Source organism: Buteo buteo, chromosome Z (assembly GCF_964188355.1).
Source record: "Buteo buteo chromosome Z, bButBut1.hap1.1, whole genome shotgun sequence".
Taxonomy (NCBI): domain Eukaryota; kingdom Metazoa; phylum Chordata; class Aves; order Accipitriformes; family Accipitridae; genus Buteo; species Buteo buteo.
The window spans coordinates 44,720,892-44,746,846 of NC_134204.1; the positions used below are offsets into that span (position 1 = coordinate 44,720,892).

General features: G+C 38.4%; 1 protein-coding gene across 2 annotated transcripts in view; it reads right to left on the bottom strand.

Annotated features, from left to right (window-relative positions):
• Positions 1 to 2,290: 2,290 nt before the first annotated feature.
• Positions 2,291 to 25,955, bottom strand: part of FRMD3 (FERM domain containing 3) — a 148,062-nt gene continuing 124,397 nt past the window's right edge. For both annotated transcript variants that reach the window (XM_075020326.1, XM_075020327.1), the window contains 4 exons: positions 24,032 to 24,106; positions 23,422 to 23,490; positions 20,106 to 20,227; positions 2,291 to 3,860 (listed from right to left, as the gene is read on the bottom strand). In XM_075020326.1, coding sequence (XP_074876427.1) covers positions 3,265 to 3,860; positions 20,106 to 20,227; positions 23,422 to 23,490; positions 24,032 to 24,106 — 862 coding nt within the window. In that variant the 3' untranslated portion in view covers positions 2,291 to 3,264. The remainder of the gene's footprint in view (positions 3,861 to 20,105; positions 20,228 to 23,421; positions 23,491 to 24,031; positions 24,107 to 25,955) is intronic.

Here is a 25,955-nt window from a genome sequence, read left to right on the forward strand (position 1 = left end):
AAAGCTGCACGGCTTTGCTTGCATAACACTCTAGCCAGATCTGCCTACCAAAAAGTTGCAGCCATATGTCTACAGCCAGGGCCTGACTTTAAAATCAGACTTCTCAAATTGTATTGTGTGTAGTAGTTTTATTTTGGGGCAAATTCAAGTCACTAATTCTTATATGGTAACTGGGCAAACCATTAGGCCCTTGGTTAGTGCATCTGAAGCCATGTTAATAACATCTTATTTTAAAGCACTTTCTTAGTGTCTCTCCAGCTGGTGAATAAAAAAAAAAAAGTATGTAAAAACAATTGTAAGAATCCTAAGTAATCTGTACTATATCATGTACCAACTAATTCTCAACAAAAACTATTATTTACAAAACATCTTTCACCATAAGAACTGTCATAACTGCAGAAAGCTTTTCTCCAGTGTATTTTTATTAGGGATTCCTGCCATCATATCAACATACAAAACAATCAGGATGTTGACATATAGAAATGTGAAATTCACTGTACAAAGATAAGGCTCGAGTTACAGGTATATTTTCCCCTTAGTCTCCATGAAATAAAACCATTTTTAATTCTTCCCAGAGTTGTGTTTATAAATGTTAGACAAACCACAAAATAGATTTCAAGTACATAACATTTTACAATATAATCCAAGCACAGACAGAAATACAAAATATTGTACCTATAGATGCTTCATAATCCAAGTCTGTCATCCTCACCAATAATATACTAGACTGCTACTCTCTCTGAATATGCCCAACCATATCCTTCTGTGTGTATTATGTGGCCCTGGCCTTTAAGTTACAGGACTCTCACGACTTTCAGTTAAATTACTTTGATAGACCAGAGAATATCAGGAAGGAAGGGAAGAATTTTAAAAGGCCAGGCCTGAATATATGCACATGGTTAGTAAAGGCAGGCACATGTGCACACACACACACTTGCATTTAACCCTACATAAAACCTCACTGCACTGCACATTTTCTGAGATTATGTTCTCATGCAACTCAGCTATTTTCCAATAGAGTTAAATCAAGCATAACAATACTCCTAGTTCTGGAGTGCTGTAATTTACAGGGACAAGACTACATTTTAGAGCATGGGATCTAACTTTTTTTTTTTAAATAATTATCAGACTTATATAGGAGCCTGTACGGAACCATGTCTCCATAGTCCAGCAGGATGCCAGGTCTCACAGTCTTCACCACTCAAAACACCTTTTCTGACACCTTTGTTAAGAAACAATACAAGTGAATAATTTCCTGTTAAGGCCAAATGTCTAGTTCAGTTCACTCTCCATTTCTATTAGGCTGAATGATTATTACCTCATGGGAAAGGATCATTTAGCTGCAAGTAGCACAAGAAGAAATACACATCAAGTAACTAATCAGTAATGATTCTTCTGAGGAACAGATTGGCAATGAAAAACAAAGACAAGAGAAAAAAGGTAGTTGTTTAATTTAGCATTTGTTGGTTGGGAAATGAATAGCAATCCAAAAGTTTTCAACTGAGAAAAGGAACTCCTAAGCCCTGTAACTATTTTTTCCTTTAAAAACTGGAGAAGATTAGAAGGGAAGGAGAAATCCTCTAAGGAAATTGCTGTTTTCAAACTAGACATTTGCAAAGGCTTACATGAGAAAACCAAGCAAAACCAATTCTCTGGTATTGAAACTAAACAAATTTATTCAGTAGGAATTAGAGATGTGTTTACAATGTGTTAAATGCACATCTAATAAAACAGCCTCAAATATGACTCCAATTCATAAATGTCTAAGCAGGAGAAAGACTCTTGAGGCCAAAATCAGAGTACCCTAGTTTAAATACAAAACACATCTGCACTAAGATTGGGGCAGGGCGAAGAATAAAAACTTTCTCCTCTCAAATACAACCTCTGTGGTACATTTGAGGGACTTCAAATGTTCTCATCATAGACAAGATTTTACTTAAGCATATTGTCTAAGCTATATTGGAATAACTTTAGATATATAAATCCATGTTACATGAAACAGCATTAGATCATGTAACTGGGCTTGTAATAACAGGGAAAAAGGGTAAGTATGCTGCTACATGTGAAAAGAAGCATATTAGTATGCACAAAAAATATGTTGTCTTACAGATTATTAATAACGGGCATCAAAGATGAAGATGCATCTCTTAAAGTGTTTAAGCCTTTAACTGTGAGTCGGTAGAATACTTTTATGTCAACTGTACAGCCTAATGCTTTGCTTTTAAAAAGGAATAAATTTTTCTTCTCTATCATTTTTAAAAGTAGGTCACTCACCTACTGATTTAGCTAGGGTTTTAGCTTTTTTTTTTGCCTTTTTTTTTTTTTTTTTTTTTGCTACTTACTATTATCTTTTTCCATGTTATGTACAATAATCTACATTTAGACTGAAGACTCATTCTCTTCCCAAACGTACTTGGACTATCTTGTAGGGACTTTCTACAGCACTAATAAAGTATAAGACAACCTGACAGGTTAGAGGAAGGATCATTACGTTCAGTTCTGCTTACCTCCCCAAGCTTTACAACTGTGTCTTTCAGAAATTCTTCTGCATACTTCGTGTCCTTTCACCTCCCCCAGGCAGCCCCTACTGAACCTGAGTGAACTTTCTATGTATTTCCCAAACCACGGTCCCTCTGTATAGAGCTATATTAAACTCATTCATTCTCCAGCCAGTAGTTTAAAAACAAATCATTGCTAAAACACTAAAAACACCCTACATGCCCTTGTGCATTATTCTTACCATTTTGTACATTTAAATAACATCAGAAGTTGTCTTTTGCTAAAAATTTACCAAAATATTTTAAACACATAAAAATGTAAAAAACCAAACAAACAGAAAACCAAACCACAAACAAAAACCCAGCATAAACATTGCTTGTATAGGCATTGGTTAGAAGAGATTGCTGCACTAAGGAATATATTCAAAAAAGTTTTTCTTCCAGTGTCATTGGATTTAGTGTCATGGATTGAAAGGTTAAGGACAATGAAACTTATTGTGACCCCATCTTATATGATGTAATAGATGAGCAGGAAGTCTGAAATGCAATTAAAATAAAGCTTCTTTTTGGTTATTGAAAGGTGACTGTATCAGCCTGTAACTAAAGGGGCAATTTAAGTACGTAAAGGGAACTTAACAACCCGAAGAGTCTGTAATGAACTGGTTATGAAGACAGCTACTGACTGATGGCCCCAGGGCATTATGGAAAGCTGGCACTAACTGAAATTTTGAATATAGCCCTTAGTTGTATCATATTTATTTAAAAATTAAAAGCTGCCCAGCATGTCGCGAATGAAGTTTATTTTGCAAGCCACCCACTGCCTAAGGGGGCAGTAATATTCAATATGAAACTGCTGAAACTCCGGTGTTTGACGGATTTCATGGAGAAAAGAGATTTGAAGGTCCGACTCCAAGAGAACAAGGAGAAGAGGGAACACAAACAACAACAGTCCAAGGCCTACAAGCAGAAGTCTGGAGAAACTCTTCACAAAGGCATTCACCTCTATGTTGCCCATTAGAAAGTCATAGCTCCACCTAAGTGCTCTCCGAGCTTCTTTTAGTTCTTCCTCCTCTGCAATCAAAAATGCATTTTCATCTGCTTCCAGTTCCTCAAATGAATCTGTATCATCTTTCTCATTCTCTACTCTTGGACAGGTATCAAAGAGCATGTCAATCTCATCATCAACAGGGGTGGGCAGCAAGCTGGCACTAGGATTGTATACCAGTTCTGAGATGGTTAAAGGTTCCTCTTTCATCTTCTCTTCGTGTTCAATGGCAAGATCAACATTCTCTCCAATGTCCTTAACGGGGGAGCTTGAAGTCACAGGTACTGAAATCTCATCTTCCTTTGGCAGTTGGATACCTGAAAAAATGGGATGAAAACAGTGATCTTAAATTTCTGCCTTCCTGGTAGCAAAACTCAGCCTTCCAATGGTATCTACCAGAAGGTGGAAAAAAGATTCTGCAATGACTTTGTATATGGAAACCTGACCACACACAATTAGCAAAAACTGGAAAAGCTTTTTGAAAAGCTCCAGAGGAGGGCAACATCTTTTACAACACTGTAGTACACCAGATCTACTTAACTTTGTCTGATGCACCTACTACCAATAATGATGTAATGCAAAACAGAAAACAGAACAGCTCATTCTCTACTGGCAATCAGAATTCTGACATAAATTAATACCTAGTACATATGTGAATTGGTGCTATTTGGTGTCTAATAATAATAATAACAACTACAACAACAACAACTCACCTTTATTTCTTGGAGATGAATGAAAGGAAAGTGATAAGATAACGGCTGAGGTTGAGAATTTTTAATAGAGCATGACATTAAAAAGAGACAATAGATTACCATGATAAATTCACGTTAATGGTAGAGAGAGTAAAAGGAGAGGAAGGTTGACATACAGTATGAGGATTAGGTATCATTGAAACGGAACGAAAATGCCTGGCCTCTTTAAAAAGGTCCCTCTCCTCATGTCTCATTTTTCTTCCAGTCACGTCTCTGCTCTTTATACTCACAGTCTCTTTTCTCCCTCTCCTTTAAATTTCTCTCTCCCCCTTACAGAGGATTCTTTCTTAGCCTTACTGGCATGCTTGTTTCTTGTGACCCCACTCTCTGCCCAAGCTCTCTCCTCTTCAAAATTTACTCCCCTTTTTCCAGTCTACACTAACAGCAGTAAGTCTGCAAAAAAGTCTGGCTGTTTCACAGCTACATCAACACTGCAGTGACTGCTCTTAGTCGTCATTTGCAGGAGTGGAAGGGAGGAGAGTTGGGCACAGAGCTCAGACAAAGTGATCAGAAAACAGTTTTAAATTTGTCCCACGTCCAACACTCATTACCATCATCAGATGCCATCGATGTGCAAAAGGAATAGACCATACACAGTACGGTCTGTAAGCAACAGTAATGTATAACAATACTTAGTACTTCTTGGTTTATGATGTTAAGCACCTCTCCATTCTTTACTAAAGACTAATCCAAATACAACATATAGGTAAGGACATAGCAGGTAAAACCAATAAAAGGTTACATGACTTGTCCAACAAGTAACTCAGGAAGTTCATGTCAAAGTACTATGTAAAATTCAAATTGGCCCAATTCCTTGATTTCAGCAAAAGATCTCTGTAAAAGATAGCAAACTGACATCATCAAAGATTCATTCCGGTTTTAGTGCAGTAAAGGTTAAGGTTCAGAGACTTTAAAACAATGTGGTATAAAAGAAAATATATTATTACCAAAAAAATAAGTAATCAGAAAAAGTGGTACATCTCCAGTGCTAATTACACTAGATATATAATGGGTTTCGGTGTGAAGAAAAGGGTCTCAGCAAGCTTTACTGAAGTTTTCTATTAAAGGATGGCAAACATATAAAAAAATTAAACTAAACAAAAGGCCTGTTGTGATCATTTTGAGGTGAGTGAAATAAAGCATGGCCTGAACAGAGCTATATGGAAGAGATGAATTACTGCTCTGTAAACATATGATACAGGACAAAAATTGAAAAGCAAAAATCCCAATCGTAAAGACATCTACAATATAGGAAGATACACAGCTTAGATGCATTTTGAATCACAATTCTAAGCTAAAATTTTAAATAGTAATTCAAAAATAATTGACCAAAATTCTGTGAAGAATCTCACTTTACAATCAGAAGCCTTCTCACGTTTTTTCTTGAAAATGTGACTGATTTTTTTTTACATTATTAGTCCTAAGAACTGTAAATACCATTCACTGTACTGAAATTATTAACTTTGCTTCTGAAACCTACTTTCCTTCTATTTGACTAGATAGCAAAAGAATATTCTTACACCATTGGCTACTGATCGTTAAACTAGCAGTAGGCATAACTACATTTCAGCAATGTAGTTCACTCTAGACTTTCTCACTGTTACAAATTTTGCATTTCTTGAACGACAAGGTCTTAGAATCTCTATTTTCTTTTTTTTTTCCTTTGACATCTATCATGACTACCATGCTCAGGATGAGACATATCCACAAAAATCTCAGTTTCATAACTGATACCAGATTTTTGCACTATCAGGTCACTCAGCAATAAACCTGGCCTGAGCCAGATACAGGAACATTATCACATTCTGCCAGAGCCCAAAATACTCATTATTTGCAGAAAAAGTTGCCAATATAAAGTTAACCTGTTAAAATTTTGTAAATTAAATTAAACAAACAGATTAATATTTTGCGAGACAGAATCTTAAAGCTGCACTAGGAATCTTAAAGCTTGTTACAACACTTCCACATGGAAATATCTTCCATAGGACCCTGCTGTATGCCAGAGTGCCTGACTGTTACCACAAAATCCTCCATGCGACCTCTGCAGCATTGTTAGCACGTCCTCCAGACAGTCGAAAGAGTAAGTAAGGTACTTGCTAAGTTACCCCAGTTTATAGACTATCCAAAAACTGGATGAGCGATGGCTTGTTAATATCTGGCAACTTTAAAATTATACTGAACTTAATATCAGTTGAGATGAAATGCCAATAAATGCAACATAAAATATATAACATAGTACAAATATTTCTAAAAGATGTAAGAAATGACAGAAAACCTGCACTTTAAACCTACTTATATTAAATCACTCCTTGAACAAGCTAGCTTGCTCCTTACCTGATAACTTTCTGAATCCTCTTCTTAGTACATGTTTTTATGTGTCATGTTACATTCATTACAGAAAACCTCTTCATTACAGAACACCGTCCTCAGGAAGCATCCCACCCTTCAGTAGAGCACATTAGCTACTAAAATTCATTTCCCCTTTTAAGTCTTAAAAATGGCCCAGACAGATCTCTCCCCCTGTAATTTGTTCTCTTTTCCTGCTCTCTAGGAGATACATTGGCCATGCCTCCAGGTGAGGTTTCACCTTCTGGCTAAATCAACCAAAAAGACCATGTCTGCTTCCTCTCATTTCATCCCTGAGCAAGCCAGTTTTTAAAGATAACCTAGGAAAATAACTGTTTTCTAACTGGATTAATTCTCTGATGGTTTTTCTTCCTGAACTGGCTTGTCACAAGCGCAGCACATTACCAGGGACAGAGAGAGAGCAGGAGTGCTCCTTTCACCAGCACCTAGCCAGCAGATATGCACAGAAATGAAATGTTGTCCTCAAAAAAGAAAATGCAGATGTCTCCTCATTAGCTAAATTTGATTGCCTAGCTAATAATTCATTGCCTCAACTAATCTGTGCTCTCCGATCACAGCCATTTTAGAAATTCATCACATTTCAGCATGAAACATATTTTGTGCTGGAACTTATTGTCTACACCATTCTTTGTACTAACAAATATACTTGCCACAGTCAAGAGGAGGATACAAACTGATTGAAACTAGACATAACAGGATATAGAATCACAGAATCATAGAATTGTTTAGGTTGGAAAAGACCTTTAAGATCATCAAGTCCAACCGTCAACTAACACCACCACGCCCACTAAACCATGTCCTGAAGCACCTCATGTACATGTTTTTAAACACCTCCAGGGATGGTGACTCCACCACTTCCCTATGAACACTAAGAGATGAGAACAGATTTGGGGGATCTCTCTCCAAAGCATACTGTAACAGCAGGTAATTATGGATCATCAACCATTCTCTGAGTCACTTGAGAGTTGCACTCATGATATCTTAAAACATAAAAGCCAAAATTTTAAATTCTGGAGCCCAACACTAAGCATCTGCACATATCTTTAGATACACAAGTACAACAATTTGATTTTAAAATGTGCTTTTCACTTTCTTTTAATAGGAGTAAAGGTAAGTTGAGCCACTTACTTGGGTACCTTAATATGGATTAAAGGACCTAATTTTAACCTTCCAAATTTGAGAATCCTGGCCATAGGCTTCTCTATACCTGCTTAGGTCAGTAATATATCTTCATCATGTTTCTCATCACAGAGAGGACAGCTGCAGCTACTGCAAAGAAAGGTCACCCCAATTTATGATTCTTGAGCCTTCTCTCCTTCCCCAGAGTAAATTCCAGCGTGCATAACATACATAGTGAACATAAACAAGAAAGGTCATATTAACTTTCATTAAAACTGTATTTTTCTCAAATAAGTGGCAAATTTCTGATTTTGTGATTAATCTGCAGATAGAAGGCAGTAGAGGAACCTTTTCAGATCAGTGTTTTCTGAAGAGGTTGTATTAAAATTGGAATGTGTCACACTTCCAAAGCATACATCAACTTTACAGTCCACCATTTAGTTTGAGCGCATAACAAGAATTTTCAACTGTTTAAGTGTTGTTAAAACATACTAAATCAAAGTAACTGTGTTTTACATCAGCCAAATATAAGTGTAAATAAAGAAGGTTTTAATATAAAAAATTGAAAATTTAGAATAGGCATTAACTGCTGGTGTTGCAAGCTCATTTGATATTTAAAAAATAAAATATATGAAGCTGTTCTTTTTGTGCCTTCTTATTCCCTATAACACCACAATATTTACCAAGTCAAGGACTGAGGAAACAATTAGCTATTAACCATGGTCAATGTAAGCCCACAGCAAAGTTCCAGTCATGTTGCAATATACAGATAAGTATGTTGGACCACTCAGATTTTGTTAGTGTCAAAAGATACAAGTGTAACATCATTATGGCATATATCATTTAAAATGCTTATGCAGGCATAGGAATATCTCATTAAGGCACCGAAATTCTAAATCATTCTACAGTATAATAAATACTCCAGTGACACAAACTGAAGAAAGGAGCAAGTTTTTCAGATTATTTACTTTTTGGATAGCCTTCAAGAGAGTCAGTTATCTGAAGTAATAGAACCAGGTTAAAAGAAAAAAGAAATCCTCAAAATCTTCCAATGGAAAAAGAGAATATAAAACCTAAAGCAAGCCTGAAGCCAATATCCTTTAATTACTCTATAACATTGCCGCAAATCCTTTGCTCCTATTAATACATAACAATTATTTTGCTACTACCCTTATAAGGCTATAATTTTATATAATTTGGAGGCCTAGATTTTGAAAAGTCTACTGTTTCTTTGGTAATAGTTGAAATTTATACTGTGTTTAGATTTAAAGGACTATGACTTGAGTATTAAATTACATTTCAGAAGAACTTCTTCCTTCCATTCTTCAATTTATATTTTTACCCTCAATTTACATTTCATAGGCCAGTATCTTTTAATACATGTTACCGGAATATCAAGCAAATAAGCTCAATTTTATTTCTTATATATCTATAGCAAAAATTTGCTACACTTTTCTGGCAACTGGACAAATTTTATAGAGCCAGAGAGATCTCACTACCCCAGCCAAAACTCGGTAGTACCCTTCCACTAAATACTGTGATTGTTCAAACCTCTAAGTTGCTACAGCAGATAGGAACATGAACAGCTGAACAAAACACGAGTTTACAGTGGTCATCTGCTGCGAACATGAACGTGCAAGAGGTCTGACATAAATGTTGTCAGCTGCTAGTGTTTCTAAAGGGGCCAAAACCAGCAGCTGAGGATTAGCAGGATGAAGTGCAGTCCCAGCTCCACCATTCTTAAGAAGCTGCAGTTGCTGGAAATACAGCACCCCAGAAAAATGTATCCTCTGCTTATTAAAAAATTTAATTCAGACATTGTCTGGTGGCTGAATATACTGCACACAACTTTATTTACCAGACATGCAAACACAATTACATACCTGTAAAGGCTTTGTATAGTGGAGAAAGGAACAAGTGTGAAGATTTCCTTCTTTTAAACAGAGAACTGAAAAGTTAGATATGGTCTAGAAAGCGCAGCACTGGGAATACTACATTATAGGCGTGTAAACAAGTAAGGCCAGCCAGGCTGCGATTAGGACAGTTCCTTCCTATCTCTTTTACTACTTCCTGTAGAAATATTGTGTATTCCTTTGTTTATTTTCAATGTGAACAAAATTTATTTGTACTATGAATAGAATGACCTTTTAGAGGGAAGGAGAGTGTGGCTTTCTCACATGAGCAAAGTACATGGATGTCACAAAGAAAACGTAGGAAAGGGAAACAGAATCTAGAATTGCACTAAACTCAAATATTGCCCTACGCAGGATCTGTATCAAAGCATAGTCTGCATCAAAGCGGGATCTGCATCACAGCTAGATGTCCAGCCCTCAGAAGTAGGAGGCCATAGATCCCTACCTTACCCACATCCTATGCCCATAGAAGACACCTGTTCTAGCTTTGCAAGGGGAGTAAATTGATGATAGTTTACAGTAACCTCTTTTTAGGCAGTGACCTGGCTTTCCTGGTGGCCGTTCCCACTTGTTTTAGTCTTACGGGAGCTTCTAGAAGGGAGCAAAGCCCTGTGACAGTTGCCAGCTCATATCAGTTGCAAGTGCTGTGATTCTGCAGCATTACAGCTCACCTCCCAGCTGCATTGTGGGTCACGGTGTTCAACTAATGTCACAGCTAGCACAGCAGCCAGAGACTGCCACCCTGCTTTTCACACCCCACAAAGGGCACCCAAAGCGCAGAGGTAGACACAAAACCAAGCACACAGCACAGCGGGCATTCTGGGGTGCCTGTCTCTACCCTCCCTCTGGCCTGGCAGGAGCCCACTCCAGCATTGCTGACCCCATTTCAGAAGCAGGATCAAGCAGTGAAAAGGCTGAGGGTAGTAGCAGGGAAAGAGAACTGCGTATCATAGGAGCAGGGATGAGAAGGCAAGATACCTCCATCAGCAGCTCCGAGAAAGGGGAGGAGCTGGAGAAGAGACTGCAGTGACTCAGAGTCTAGCACCAGGCCAAAGGGAGCACCTCTGAAAAGAGGTGGGCGTTGATGTGAAAGCTTAGCACCCGAGAAAAGGACAAGCGGGACATTTCAGCATGCCCGCTTAGCTTGGGTGAGCCCTCCTGGCGCAAGGCAGCATTGTTCCGAAGCAGTCACAATCTCAGTGGGGTTCTCCCAAGGAGTTTTGCCCCCTGCCATGAGTTTTGCGCAAGCTGACTCCAGTCCTTAGGTTTCATATGCTGATATACAGGTTTTGTATGCTGATACACAGGTTTTATATGCTGATATACAGGTTTTATGCATATGTACACCAAAAGGAATAACATCCTATAAACAGTGCAGCAAAATCAAGGTTTTTAAGAACCAATGTAGCCCCAGTGCACACTTCTGTTATTAGACTGGTGTCATATTAAACCAAGATGGCTTGTACCTATTTGGAGCCAGCATTTAACCTCTGAGGTGTAAGAATAAAAAATACCTGTAAATACTAATGCTTTTTCAATTTTGGTACCTATTTTTGAATCAAGGGAGCTAGGTGCATTGTCATAGACACTACAGTTTCCCCTGAGTGGTGAATTCATGAAGCAAAGGCAGCCAGGAGCTGTTGCTACTCAGAGACAAATCACTGCAAGAAGCAAGTTCTCCCATATCTTCTGTGCTTACTGCTTTCTGATTTTCAGATGCCAAAAGTATGAGAATATTCTGGTCTTTGCCAGAACATTCTCAGTTAATTCTTCTGTAAATACTCATTTCTGAAATGAAGATTCAATACAAAGGCATAGTTTTATATAGGTGCATGGAAACTGAAATCTGTCAGCCTATATATGCAAAAATACCAAAAGTAAACAGTACCACAGAAAGCATGGAGAAACAAATTTTGAAATCTCAAACTATATTAAGGAAATAGAGACATATAGATTGACAGAGGGGCCAACCCATCTTTGGCTAAGGGATTTTGGTATAAAAACAAGAAAAAAAACCCACCTTTGTTTTGGTTGCTATCCAAAACAGTATTGAATACTTTTTGTTCCTTGGGTTGCGCTCCTGTTACCCATAGTGAAAAAGAGATTGGAATCAGACTCCTTTCCCCACACCACCCCGTACTATTATTCAGTATGTTAAATTATTCAGTATCTAGAAAAATAAAACCAACAAAGTTGTGATCTGGCAACCCAACCCACTCAGTGGCAGTAAAATGCTAAACTGTATCCACTACTGTATTCAGCTGACATTGAAAATCTGCTACCAACCTACCTGCTAATTTAAGAACTATTTCGTTTTGTCAGAAGTTATCATAGTTGCAAATTATTTCTCCTTCTCAGTCCAAGAAAATCACAAGGGCAAATTTCCAGTCATTCATTTGTTAGCAGTTAACAAATAAATCCACAATTTATGTAAGATATTACAACAAACGCTGTTTAAGTTTAATCTCATTCATTCCCCATTTGCAACTCTGCTCCTGTCAGTAATTCATCCTTATTCTCTGCTATACTAGACGTAACATCATCTTTCACAGTACAGTTCCTTTCCAAGAGACCACTATTAGCATAACAAACTGGGGGGGGGGGGGGGGGGGGTTAGGTAAAAGAAATTTAAATTTACCAGCCCTTCTGGCTGTGATCTTGGAGCCATGCCGAAGTAATCGAATGCATACTTCCTTGTTGCAGTGGTTAACCATCCGCAAATGAATGCTTCTCTTGGTTTGGATTTTTACAAGACATTTCACCATTTTGACTATTAGTTCCTCTTCTCAAAGTCTTGTAAAGGCTCAACCCATACCAGCTTTGACCTTTTATTGAGTTCCCAGTGAGTTTTAAGAGACTAACACAAGTCACTCTCAATGAATCAAATGACAAGCTTCTAACGTGGCCAACAAAAATATCCCAGTAGGGAACAGAACGAGAGGTTATTTTTAAACATTTCCAAATGCCTCATAATGTACAATACAAACTTCCACAGCATCCATCTCAGTTAGCAGTTGCTAGCATAACAGCTGAACCACACACACAAGCATAAAAATATCCAAGGCATCAAAATGTAGTGCAGTGAAACAAAAGGCAAGCATTAAGCGTCTGTTTTTCACAGAACAAAATGACACGCCATTTCAACTTGGCCACTGATGTCAGTTCCCTACCACTGCCTGGGAAATATTTGCAGAAAATGTGTAGATACAGAAGTAAAAATCCTATGCTGTGGTTACAAACCTTAGTCACAAGGAAAGCCAATGAGATGAAAATGCTTTCATTTCAAGACTAGAATCAAAGCTGACCTGCCTGTGTATAAACAGGAAGAGAAATTTCCTAAGTTTGGGAAAAATGTCTCTCTTTGCATATGTACTCCAGTTCCCATTTGTGGACAACTATTGGACACATTCATATCCACCAGAAAGAAGCGTTGCTGGGCACTTCCCCATCCACGTCCAACAGAGATATGCAGGCTCCTAAAAAAGGCATGACGCACATATGCTGGCTGCTGATATCTTGCTCCAGCTGGAATGCAACCACATGCACAGCATCACACTGTCCTAGTGGAAAAGGAGCTCTTACTGGGTCCACTGAAACCACAGAGAGGAGATAAACCGGAAGGAGTGTACTGGTGGGGATGTAGTCTCTCACTTCCCAGAATACTTACCTTTAATGTTTACAACATGTTGTGCCATCTGATTCTTCATTATCTGATGTCCTTGTTCCCTCTGCACCATGATGTCAATGATGTGCATGCAAATATGTGGGAAAGAAGAGGGCAGGGGAGAGAGTCCTGCAAATGTGTATTTTACGCCAAGTGATCTCTCATGAAAGTCATCTGCTTCAGTGGAGCTTTTGAAAGCATCTTTACTGTGGCTCCTTTCCCCTGCCTGCCTCGCCCATATAGTATGAATATCCAGCAGTGCTCCTTTTTGCTCCTTCCTCCTGCAGGGCAAACACTCTTCTCTTCTTTTCCTTCTCTGCAAGCACTTCCTTGTGGGTCTGAGGAAAGATCAAGTGTCCCTTTGCTTCCTATCTCCATGCTGTCACCACTTCAGACGCAAGATTCTGTCTGCTGTTCTCATCTTTATTCTCATAACTGTTGTAGCAACCAGAAGAGCATCATTAAAATCTCACTAAAGAGGGTTGAACCTTCACTGTGTACACAGCTACAAAAACTGGAAAGCACCAATGCTTACAAAAGTCTAACCACCAATGTGTTCAATACGCAAAGGAAAGCCTAATAGAGGACACAAGCATCACCTGGACAAGGCTGTGAATGATTTCCAACAGGAGCACACTCATGTCAATGAATAAATGTGTATCAATTATGTTTCATGTGACCATGCTTATGCAAAAGAGAAATGACTGAGATTTCAAGTCACTGCCAACAAACCATGCATACAAAACTAAGGGAGATTTATGCTGAAATCTTGCAGCTCAGTCAGCAACTCTCTGTCTCTACTACTAAATCTCAGCAGGTAAGGAACAGGCTCTGTCACTTGAGAGAAAGAAGACTTTGCATGACCTGACAATGTCAGCATGTCCTGCATGGTGGTTGGAAGATGTTTTTCAGGGAGGATTTTCCAGACAAGGAGCCGGCTTCTCTCCTGCAGATCTGCCTGGGACTTTGTGTGCAGAAGAGGGCCAGAAAGGCGACAGGTCTACTCTCAGTAACTAATTGGTTTTGCAGCTCTTGTCACTCTCCTCCTTCCTAAATTGGTACTCTAGTTATTACACAGCTGAAAGACTAATGACTGGTCGGAACTGTGACAGAGACCCTTAGCACTCATGCCCCGTTACAGAGGAGGCAGAAAACAGCGGATGGTTACATAACTTCTCTTAAAATCAGAAAGTATGGTTTACAAAAGCAAAAACAATCCCCTCCCAAAACCAGAAAACTAAAACTAATAAAACACTCTTCAAAACTAATATCCTTCCCCAGCCGGTGAAAATAGTGAACAGGAAATATCTATTCAAGCATAACAATTTTAACATATTTGTGAAAAGGAAGTATATCACCTGTCTTCAGATTTTAGAGGTACCTTATTATGGTGATGGGGGAAATGTTGTTTAGTTTGTAACAAAAGTAGTGATCTTATTTCATAGACACATGGGATGGTAAACACCTGGAAATCTGAGAATTTGTAAATAAGTTATGAAGGAAAGCTAGCAGAGCTAATTCTTGTTAGCATTTGGTATTGTTATCTTGAAGTGAAAGGTTTGCTTGTAAATAAGTTGTTCTCAGACCTTGTAGGGCTCAATTACATGGTTCAAGGACTGTAAATCCAAGTTAGATTTTTGAACACAGACACAATGACGCATGTAGTGATGTTAAGATCTCCTGAGGCCAGAACACTCTTTGGGACACTGCCAGAAACTTGCAAGACAAAGTGTGCAGTAATGGGAGAAACTTAAGATGACCAGACTTTATTCCACAAATGAGAGAACTATCTCAATGCTAAAAAACTACCAAAAAACTGGTAGAAAATTCCATTACATATAACCTGAACTAAGGGTGCTCACTTTGGCCTCTACGAAGTTTAATGAGAAGAAATTAATTATCTCTGCAGACCACAGGAATCTAAAAATAGAACTGCTATTTTATTTAGAAAAGCTGTCAAGAAATCTGATGAACTCCTACATATTACAATTTTTTATATCATATACCCACACACAGAGCAGGTACAATAAGCTAACAGGAGTATTTCTTCTGATAATTTCACAGGGAAAAGCTGTTTGATGCTATATGACACAAGACATTTCATGATTCTCTCGGATGTATTAAGATAAATTGTGTCTCATGTACAGCAGGTATGATTTTAAAAATACAACTGTTGACAAGCTGTGTATTAGTTCTACCCAGAGAAACAGTTAGCAATAACCCAGTAATTTTTTTTCCAATAAAAATTAAATGTAACAACACTGAGCTGTGCCCAAGGAAAAAAGAGAACTAGGTTACCTGTTACAGTGTTCTTGCTGTACAAGTGTAACATGTAAACAGATACTTTACATTATTTCATATTTTACTAGCATATTTTTAATATTTATTCATACTGTTATCCATAAGTGGCCAATTTCTCATGCGTTGTTGCCTAAGCTGTACCCACAAAAGCTCCATATGCCTTTGTTCTACAACAAAAGCTTACACAGATGAGAACCCACACACACAGACAACTAGACTGGTAGTAGCTGGTGTGTGCTCATTCCCATACATGCGTGTAAGATGCAATAAAGACTCCACATTATAAAGTAAAGATAAGTAAAAATATCATTCACACCAATTAATTGCCATTAATGCAATATTTCTTAGACTTGAGTGACACACAAAAATAAGTTAGCTAAAGGATAAGAGTTCTCCATACACAACTCAGATGCACAAGCATACAACTTCATAAGAAAAAAAATCTTAAAAGATCAATGAGGACATCTAAAAAATGTGTAAATCTGGGAAAGAAAAAATTGAGGAACATGGACTTCAAAGAGGAGAAATTCAGAGTGAGCCTGTGCCATCAACTCTCTCTTTTCTAAAATAAAGTACAAGGTAGATCAATCAATAGAATGACTGAAGCACGCTACTTTCACTTTAGTTGCTCCAAAAGCAAGAGTCAATGTCACCAGGAAAATAATTCATGTATGAAACCTGAGCACACAAGTATCATGTGACTTAAAAGAAGTTTTTATTACTTTGTCAAAACCACATTAATACCATATGATTTAGAGGTATGGTTTTGTCTTTTTTTTTTTTTTTTAATTGGACTATGCAAATAAGTGAAGCCCTGATAGCATTTGGTGCTTGAAAATCCAAAGAAAATGATCTACCATCTGCAAAATAATTGCCAAGTGATCAGGACAGGCAATAATCTGTCCCACCAAATCAGAGGGTGAAAGAAGGCAGCCACATAATTCCTATAGCAATACCAAAAGAAATATAATTTGTTCAACTGTACATGGAACAAGGACCACAGAAAGGACACAACAGGACCATTCAGAAGGACATAATTTGGCCATCTGTGATGAAGATGAATTTTGCAGTCACACTTCTGGATACACTCCAAACTTTTGTAGCTAGCTGCCTTTTGAAGAATGTCTTTTAGGTTCAAATGATCTCTCCAAGCATACCTGACACTCAAACATGTAAAATCTAATTCCATGTGATAACCTTCTACGCATGACAGTAATTTTATGGTTGCATCTTTACACTACCATGCCTCTTTCCTCCTCCTGAGACAGAAAGGACATTGGTGCAAAACAAGAGTCAGCAACAAGGAATGTGAAAGCCTGAAAAATCTTAAGCAGTAGCAACAAAGCACCAACAGATGACCAGCAAAACCTAAGGCATGAGGGCTTGGGATTAGTTTTTTAATTTGATAAAATAAGTATTGGCTCATGGCCAATCTCTTAGGTAAGTCACTTACATAACTATAATTTAAAATAGGAATAAAAGCACATTTAAGTAAGAATACCAATTCAAATCTAGGTGCTTAAATTAGTAATTGGACAGCTGTATATGGCCTCTAAGTGCAGACTGAAGAATTGTGTCTTGAAGAATGAGACACCAATAGACAAACTCAGGATATTTTTGCCTGCCATTCTAATACAAAATAAAATGCTATTACTTGTTTTCAAATCATCTTGCATAAGTGTCAGCTGCTAAAGTAACTATTAGAGTGATATCATGGGCATACACTATCTTTCTTCCCACAAACAGTGGTCATTTATGACCATGTTCAGTCAGCACACCCTTTCTTACATGTCTGCAAAACCACTGGACAATTCGGGCTTTTTGGAGGACAGCTTCACTTCAGCATGACAGCCAGAGTAGATTTGTAAGATGAAATTTCATGCAGGGGAATGGCTGGGTTTTAGTTGTTTTTCAATATTTGATTGCGTTGTGTTTATTTTCCATCTGAAAGGATTATCTTAAGGACAACAAGGCAAGCTGAAGCTGCTCAAAATCCCCTGCAGACTCTGCTATCACCATCTCCCGTGGCTTTATCCCCTAGCAACTACCAAGTAATTGACACAAAATCTTCCCTCTCACCTGCCAGTTTCTGTTAGTTCAGTTTCATACCACCCAGGCTCAGCCAACTCAGAGTTCATCTCTCCAGAATTTTCAGGAAGCAGAAGTATTTACTCAAGACACTGAGGCCACCATATTTTTGGCCATGTGTTTTGCTCATAATATATAAAGCCAATTTAAAATTAAGAAGTATGTTTTGCTCAGTTAAAAGACAAAGGTGTGCACTCTCTTGACTCTCTGCAAGGTATGCACAGCTGACAGCCCTATTATAGCCAGGTCTGCCAACAAGTTGGTTGGGCTGATCTACACAGCACAGTGCAGCACAGTGTGAAGGTCTCAGCCATCAGCAGCTGGAACATCCATATGCATACGGCAGCACCTTGCAGAAATACGAGCATGGGTGCTGGAAGCTGCATTAGCCAACCCATGCAGCAAAGGGACATCTGACCTAGGCAGGGCTGCACCGTGCTCTCAACAACATCTGCAGGCTCTTTGGAAAGCACCCCAGGGTGTCCACCCCCACCTCAGGCCTCGACATTTAGAGAGATGCCAAAGCTGTTTCACACGTGTAGCACACTAAAAGCAGTTTCCCAATGCAGTTGAGTCAGTCCCAGGACTAGCTGCCCTCCCTCTCCCCACCTCCTGCTTCTGTCCTTGCCCTTGCACAGGACCTTGCCCAAACCTCTCTGATAAGCCACTTAAGGGTTGAGCCAGGCAGTAGTGGGACACTGTACAGTTAGGGGATTGTGGTTGGGTGGGTGGTTTTTTTGGGTCAAGGGGTAATTTATTTTTTTTTAACTCCTTCTCCCAGTTCGCTCTGGGGTGATTAGTGCTGGTGCAAGATGATGGGAATCCACAGAATTGGACTGAGTGCACATGGGGAAGTGAGCCAGCATCAGCGTCAGAGAGCTGTGAGATCAATTCAAGCTGCAATTTTATAATATAGCCAAGTTCGCTGCAGAAAAATACTGTAAAAGAGCTAAATACTATTAACTTAGCAGCTGGTGGTATTTAACTGTGCATAACATATTCTACAGGAAACCCACCAGCAAATATTTCTATTAAATTGTAGTAGAAACAACAATCTGTCTGACTAAAAGGAAACATGACTTTCAAACTTATGTAATACATAGATTTGAAACTATCACTCTCTGGTGAGCATATAGCAATAATAAGTCAGCAGTTTCCAGAAATGGATTTCATTGCTTAGAGTTGTAAGTGTGGCACAGCAGCCTTACAAGCAGCAAGCTGTTATTACTCTGCAGTGGTCGGAACTGCCTAGCAGGAGCACAGTGTTGGTACTTGGCTGCCAGAAAGTGAATTCTCAGATGCAGGTATTTCACAGCAGAGGTAAACGTAATTGTTAAAATTAACTACCTGTCATGTAGCTACTACTACTTATTATAATAAGCTAAGTACACAGATAATCTAATTCACCCTGTTCTTACTACATTCAGTGTTGAAACCCCAAAGAATGAACAAAACCTGTTCATATGACTCCTATGAAATGAAATTAGGAAGTACGGAAGTACTCCCATGAAAATGAACATATTTGCTCAGCTGTTTTCTGCTTCGCATTAACTGAACACAACAAAGCAACAGCAGAGGTCATATTTCCCAACTTCTGAAACAATTAGCTCACTACATCTCAAGTAAGAACTACTGTTAAGTTTTGTTCAGTTGGCTTCCTTTCTTCTTAGGAAGAATGCAGTTACCCTCATTTAAGATGGCTAAGATGTTCATATCATTCTTCGTAATGACTGGATCTCAAAAGATAGGTGTTGAATGCGATTTTTAAAATATCAAGGAAGAAACAAATAAATGGAAAATGTTGTTCTACAAAATGCATTCAAACTGATCTTCAATAACATCCCTTTTTGTCCGTGGGTTTAAATTAGCAGAGAATCTTTCCTAGCTGAGCTTCAAATAATGTCTCTTTTTGTCAATGGAATTAAATTAGCAGAAGAGTTTTTCCTAACATTAGAACAGAAAGAAAGAAATATAAAAGTAAAGGGAAGGAAGAAAAACAACATACCTAGCTGTAAATTGCTGGTTTTCACTCCTGAGTAACTGCAGTTACTACTTAGTAAAATGGTGCTATGTTGAGATTATTTATTTCCTGTTAAATTCCTTTCACCTGACAATCTAAAAAAAGATTTTTGAAACAGAAAGCTCAACAGCAGTAACTTTCCTCACTATGTATCTCACATGAGGCTTGTTCCTTGAGCTAGTGACCATTTCTCAGTATGATATGCAGAGGATTAATGGTGTACTTCTAATGGAAATTACTAGATTTCTTCCATATCGCTGAGTCAGTAACATAGCTTTTTCCATATGTTTTAGAATAAATATTGGTAGTGTTTGGCAGGAATTGGGTAAGTGACTCACCTTTGTCTAAAGGAACCTCCTCCTCTTCACAGGGAGAAGGAAGGAGGGGCTGTAGAGGTTCCATGTTGATTATGAGTTGCTTGTTCAAGGAGGGAGAGCTGCGACTCTGGGTAATGCTGGTTCTAAAAGAAGGGGGAAAACAGCATCAGTTTATTCACAAGAAAACAACTGCAGTTCAATACATCTCATCTCAGAACTGTTTTGCATAAATTACACTAGGCCTTGAGCTGTCATAACAAGTTCTGCACTTGAACGCTGCTTATGTGTTATGTTGCACCCTCAGCAGATATAGACCTTTCAATATCTGAAGTGCAAGAGAAAGTTTTGTGCTGGTTTACTTCTCTTTACGCAGCCTGACTCCTTTTCATCTTATGCAGGATTTCAGTGTGTTGCTCCTTCCACACTGCACAGCACATATCAGTATTTGGCTTCATGGAAGGGGAAGGTAGAGAGGATACAAATAATTTTCTTGATGTTGTTCCATTGCCCCTGGGACTGGGTAAAGGATTTGTTATGGTTTGAGCACTGCAGACTAAAGACTAAAGCAGGAACAACCGTATCCCTTCAGTTAACAGATACACAGTGCTCTCATTCTCACGCACACCAGATACTGCCTCTACACCATGCCTCCAGGCACTCAGGCTGGTTTTCTTTCTTGTCTTACTTGGCTCTAACAGGCTTTCCTGGTAGCAGGTGTTGAACTTTCTCAGGAAAGTTTGAGGAATGCTGTTGATTTGCTTCAGTCATGAGGCTCATTAGCTAAAATCATATTACTGAGAATATAAAATGGCTCTTTCGAGTAAGTTAACTAGGACTTACATGCTACAGGCCTGAAGCAAGAGTCCTGCAATAAATTTGAACCATTACATTATAAAATATTTACTTTTGACAGAAGCAAAGATGAAAAGGAAAAGGATTCTACTTGACTTCAAATGGTACATAGGTACAGTGAGGAAGTTTCAAAAAATGCATTTCAACTTTGCACAAAGACTCAACTTACAATTCCACATAGATAAACAAACTGAACAAAGCACCTGTTGCAAGTGAAAAGAAGGGACTGTGTGTTGCTGAGGATTTATGTAAACTTGGAACACAGATGTCCTACTCTAAGTCACATTACATATCATTAAATATTCTGTGGGGATAAACATGCTTTCTTGCTCAACTGCTATGATTCCTTGCTCATTAATGTATGCCCAAAGCTACTTATGTCCTCATTTGCATTCTGTGAGCAGTCTGTAACAGCTATTTAGTTTAAATTTTCACTTCCAAAGAAGTTTTTCACTCAGATTACTGTAATTACAATCACTGCAACCCAGCAGTACCTCCACAGGCTTGTTATGCAACCCCATGATCTTTGTGTTTGCTGTAAAGAGCTACCAAGCAACCCCCAAAATAGAAGAGCCTAGGAGCACACATAAGGCTTCTACTCCATGCTTATTTACAAAGATGTCTCCTTCAGGCATACCCTGGAATCAAAATATTAAATCATTCAGTGTGCATTTGTCAGACCTCTCCACCGCATTAATGCTATATGACTACACACTCCAACAGATTTTCAGTCCCTAGTGCTTTAAGTGTAATATCCAAACACAAAGATACTGAACAGTAACCTCCTCACAACTGCATGTTTCTTTCTCAATGCAGCCATGTCACCACTGAATTGACTTTGAGGAAGGGAGGACAGGGAGAGAAAACTTTATATATATTTAAATATATATGTATATTTGCCTTCAATCATATAATTTCCTCTAAAAGTTTTGCATTCGAAAAACTACCATTTCCCACCCCGAAATCCTCTTTCAGAGAGTAACGTGCTTCTGAAGCCTGCTTTTTTTTGAGCTGAAAATTTGCTTTTTGCCTACTTGTGCTATTAGAAGGACAAGCTATCTACCTCTGTCTCCCATTTCAAAACCTGCACTATAAAAACACTTGAAATCATTAGACTTTTTCTTGGTCTTTCTAAGAAACTAAACTTGGAGCTACCATTATACTGTAAATGCAAGCATTTTAAGAAGGTTAATCATAAAAAATATACATTACTACTTATGGGCGTTAAATCCACATGAAGTTGCTCTATAAACTTATTTGCCCTCTGATCTGTTTCTTCATGTACACTACGAGTTTTAAACAGTATGCTTAAAATACACTAAATACTGAAAGCAAAGAAAAGCAAAATACAAGATAAAAAATAATTTTACATTAAAACCTTTTCTTATACTGTGGAAAAAAGAAACACTATGGGAAGTAGGCAATAAGCTATTTCCTTATGTGAGTAACTATTTTAATTTAAAATGCATTTGTGTGCCCAAGTATTCTACCCTGCCTCAATGACGGACCTATATTCTGTCTTCCATGTTCTCAGTCAACACATTCTAGACTGTCACTTACCCTGTTTTGAAATGTAATCTGTAAAAGCATGTTCAAAAGCATCCCTGCATGGCCTTACTATTAATTACATAGTAGGGCTGCACAACATATTTATAAATATTTGCTGCAAATATATTCCTACCCTTTAGTAAAGACAATCCACTTTTCTCTCAAATATAGATGGAATAGCCATATTCAATTAAAAATAAACCAAACACACACATCCTACCCCTGAAAAAAAATCACAATAAAAATAAGGATATGGCTGTAGAATGTTCACAAAGTTCAGTAACCTTTTTAAAAGTTTTTAAATAGCTTTTTCGTGCTGGCCTCTTTCTTCTTTTCTGAAGGAATTTAATTAGGTTCTTACCAATTTTCACTGTCACTACAATGAGTGATAAGGACCAGAAAGCATTAGTTTTCTTTTAAAATCTAGCTGCTTGTTTCTAACAAGCCAAATTTTTCTCTGAAAAAAAGATTGTCTGATCTTTTTTCTCTTTACTGACTGAACTTCCTGCTTTTTAATCCGACTGCGTTATGCAAAAACTATCAAGTATACTGTTAAACATACCCATGTACCTACACAAAACAGAATCTTTCAAAACCAGGCAAGAACTAGGAATGAAATGAGAATGTGCTTTTCTGTCAGGATCATGTAATAACAGTCTATGTCATAACACAGAAAATAATATAAGCTACTTATCTGACTGATTGATTAAACCCAGCTTCAAAGCAGCACAGATTAAGTTCCCTTGTGCAGGAGACAATACGGCATTGTCAGAATTTTTTAACACTGGCAACACATATTTCCCAAGACTTGCATGCCTCATTGTGGAAGCTTAGAACAACAGTCATTACATCTCACAGTAAAGGAAAGAGAATTTCTCTGTAGAGAACAATAATCCTCCTTAGTCCTTAAACTTTAATATTGAATGTGAAGACATACCTGTGAACTTCAGGAGGTTCCCTCTGGATTTTAGAGCTTGCCTCCACCACCTCTTTGGCTACTTTTCCACTGCATTAAAACATGAAATAAATATTCAAGCAAATACTAAGATGAGCTCATTACATGCCAAACACTATACATAAGTGAACAATTAAGTTACATTCAAAAGAAAAAAAGGGAAAAAAAAATCCTATGTAGTGGGTATATAGTGTCCCAGATTAAAAATTCTGCTGACCACTTCTCTGCAAAGCTACTGAAGAAAAAGCAACCTTTTGTAGTAGAACGCTAGGAGACTGGACTATCCCACTAATGCGCCAGAACTGCCCAGTTACAGGGGGCATACGGTCTCTGCACTGGCCACTCATCGTTGTTTTTACAGAAACTGCACCAAAAGTGGAACACTGTTTCATGAAACTGGTCTTCGACAGAAGTCTGCATGAAACCTCCAGGATGCTAAAGAGACAACAGAAAATCTTTCTAATCCTGACCTGAATTATGTGTGAACAGGTCGTCAAGAAGGAAGATCCCTCAATTTGCCATAAGTAATTACTGATGTTTTCTCTTACTTTCTGAAATGGTTTACCATGAAAAAGAAACAGCAAACACCCACCTATATCGAAATCTACTGCCTTTAAAAAATATCTTGCTGCTGGACATGGTCTTGATCTGACTGGATTTTGCATACCTTGAAGAAAAAGAACAGAGTCTGTCACATTTTCAGCATAGAAGGAACACGATAAGCAAAAACGAACTAGGCAAACTACAAGCTTTGTTATTTTTATACCACAAAGTAATACTCAATAATTGGCCTTTCCAACTTTTTTTTAAGGCCATTATACAAATTACAATATAAAGCGCACATAAAACAATTCAGACAGCACGGAAAAACTGAACATAGAACAAGTGATTACCTGGATAGGAAAGCAAGAAAATTAAATGCAGACACTTGCTGCATCTCTAGGGACTCTCATTCACAGGATGAAGGAAAGACTGTGGTACACCAAAAGCCCCTAGGACAAGTTTGCCCTAACAGCACCTTGTTTGTGGGAAGATATGGCTATTTCACTTCCCCACTAGTAAAACAAAGAAAGAATAAAGAAGTGGTAACACTTGCCTCCAAGAATAGTTGCTTTTCCAATGTCTCTATACAGTCAACTCCTTAGTAGCCTACATCATATCCTACTGCTTCTCTCTAATCACAAAGTATACAGCAACCTTTTATCACAGTCTTTTATCACAAAGATCATGGAAGAGTATCCCAGACGTTCCATCTCCTTGATATTCTCTGCCTTCAAAATGGCAAATTGATTTCATATAGAGTCTCTCATTCCCAGACCCTAGTAAACAATCTTCTATGATTTCTATCTACTTGATAATAATCACAACAGTCAACCCTGAGCCTGGATCAAGACAGGACTAAAGCTGTTTTTTCAAGACATGCCAAGCAATCATGACCTTATCTTAAATTCCAAGTCTCAAGCTCTTCTAAGCAGAGGAGAGGACGAAATCTAACTAAAGCAAAGTGTCATTGTCATGAATTATTTATACAACCTGGCTACCTCTGTTCTAATCGTATTGGAATACCTTGTTGCTATCATACAGAACATAAACAGGATTTATGTAATGCTGTTAAGTAACCAACAGTCCACACTTAGTACAACTCAGTTTCTCTGAAATGTATGAAAATTTTGCTGTTTCAAAACTACTACCCTAAGCCTTTATTTACAGATTGCTTTGGCTTCATTTTCATGTTTGGAGGATTGTTGTTATTTTTCTGCACTCTGCTTATTAACCATTACTATTTTCCAATCTATTGGCCAGGTTCCTCTCCACTGAATATCACTACCAATCTTCATTTTACTAAAGTAGTCCTCTTTTAAGACCCACCAGAATTGAAACAGGCAAGCATAATTTTAAACAATCCTGCTAAAGAAATAACCCCACAGTAGTGCCTGAAGACATCTGGAAAGTAGAAAAAAACATGAGAGAAGCAGCCCCACAGACACCAAGGTCTGTGAAGAAGGAGAGGGAGGAGGTGCTCCAGGCGCCGGAGCAGAGATTCCCCTGCAGCTCATGGAAAGACCATGGGGAAGCAGGCTGTCCTCCTGCAGCCCATGGAGGTCCACAACAGAGGAGATATCCACATTGCAGCCCATGGAGGACCCTGCACTACAGCACATGGACATGTTCTGAGGGAAGATGCAGCCCATGGAGAGCCCACACAGAAGCTGGCTCCTGGCAGAAGTTGTGGCCCATAAAGCAGAACCCATGCTGCAGCAGGTTTATCCTGAAGGAATAGAGCCCATGGGAAGGACCCGTGCTGGACAAGTTTCTGAAGGGCACTGGAGGAGTGGAAAAGTGTGAGGAGGAAGGAGCAGCAGACAGAAACTGCTATGAACTGACTGCAACCCCCATTCCCCATCTCCCTGCACTGCTTGGGGCAAGGAGGACATAGAGGAGTCAGAAATGAAGGAGTGAAGTTGAGCCTGGGAAGAAAGAGGGAAGGGGTGTTTTTAGTTTTGCCTTTATTGACA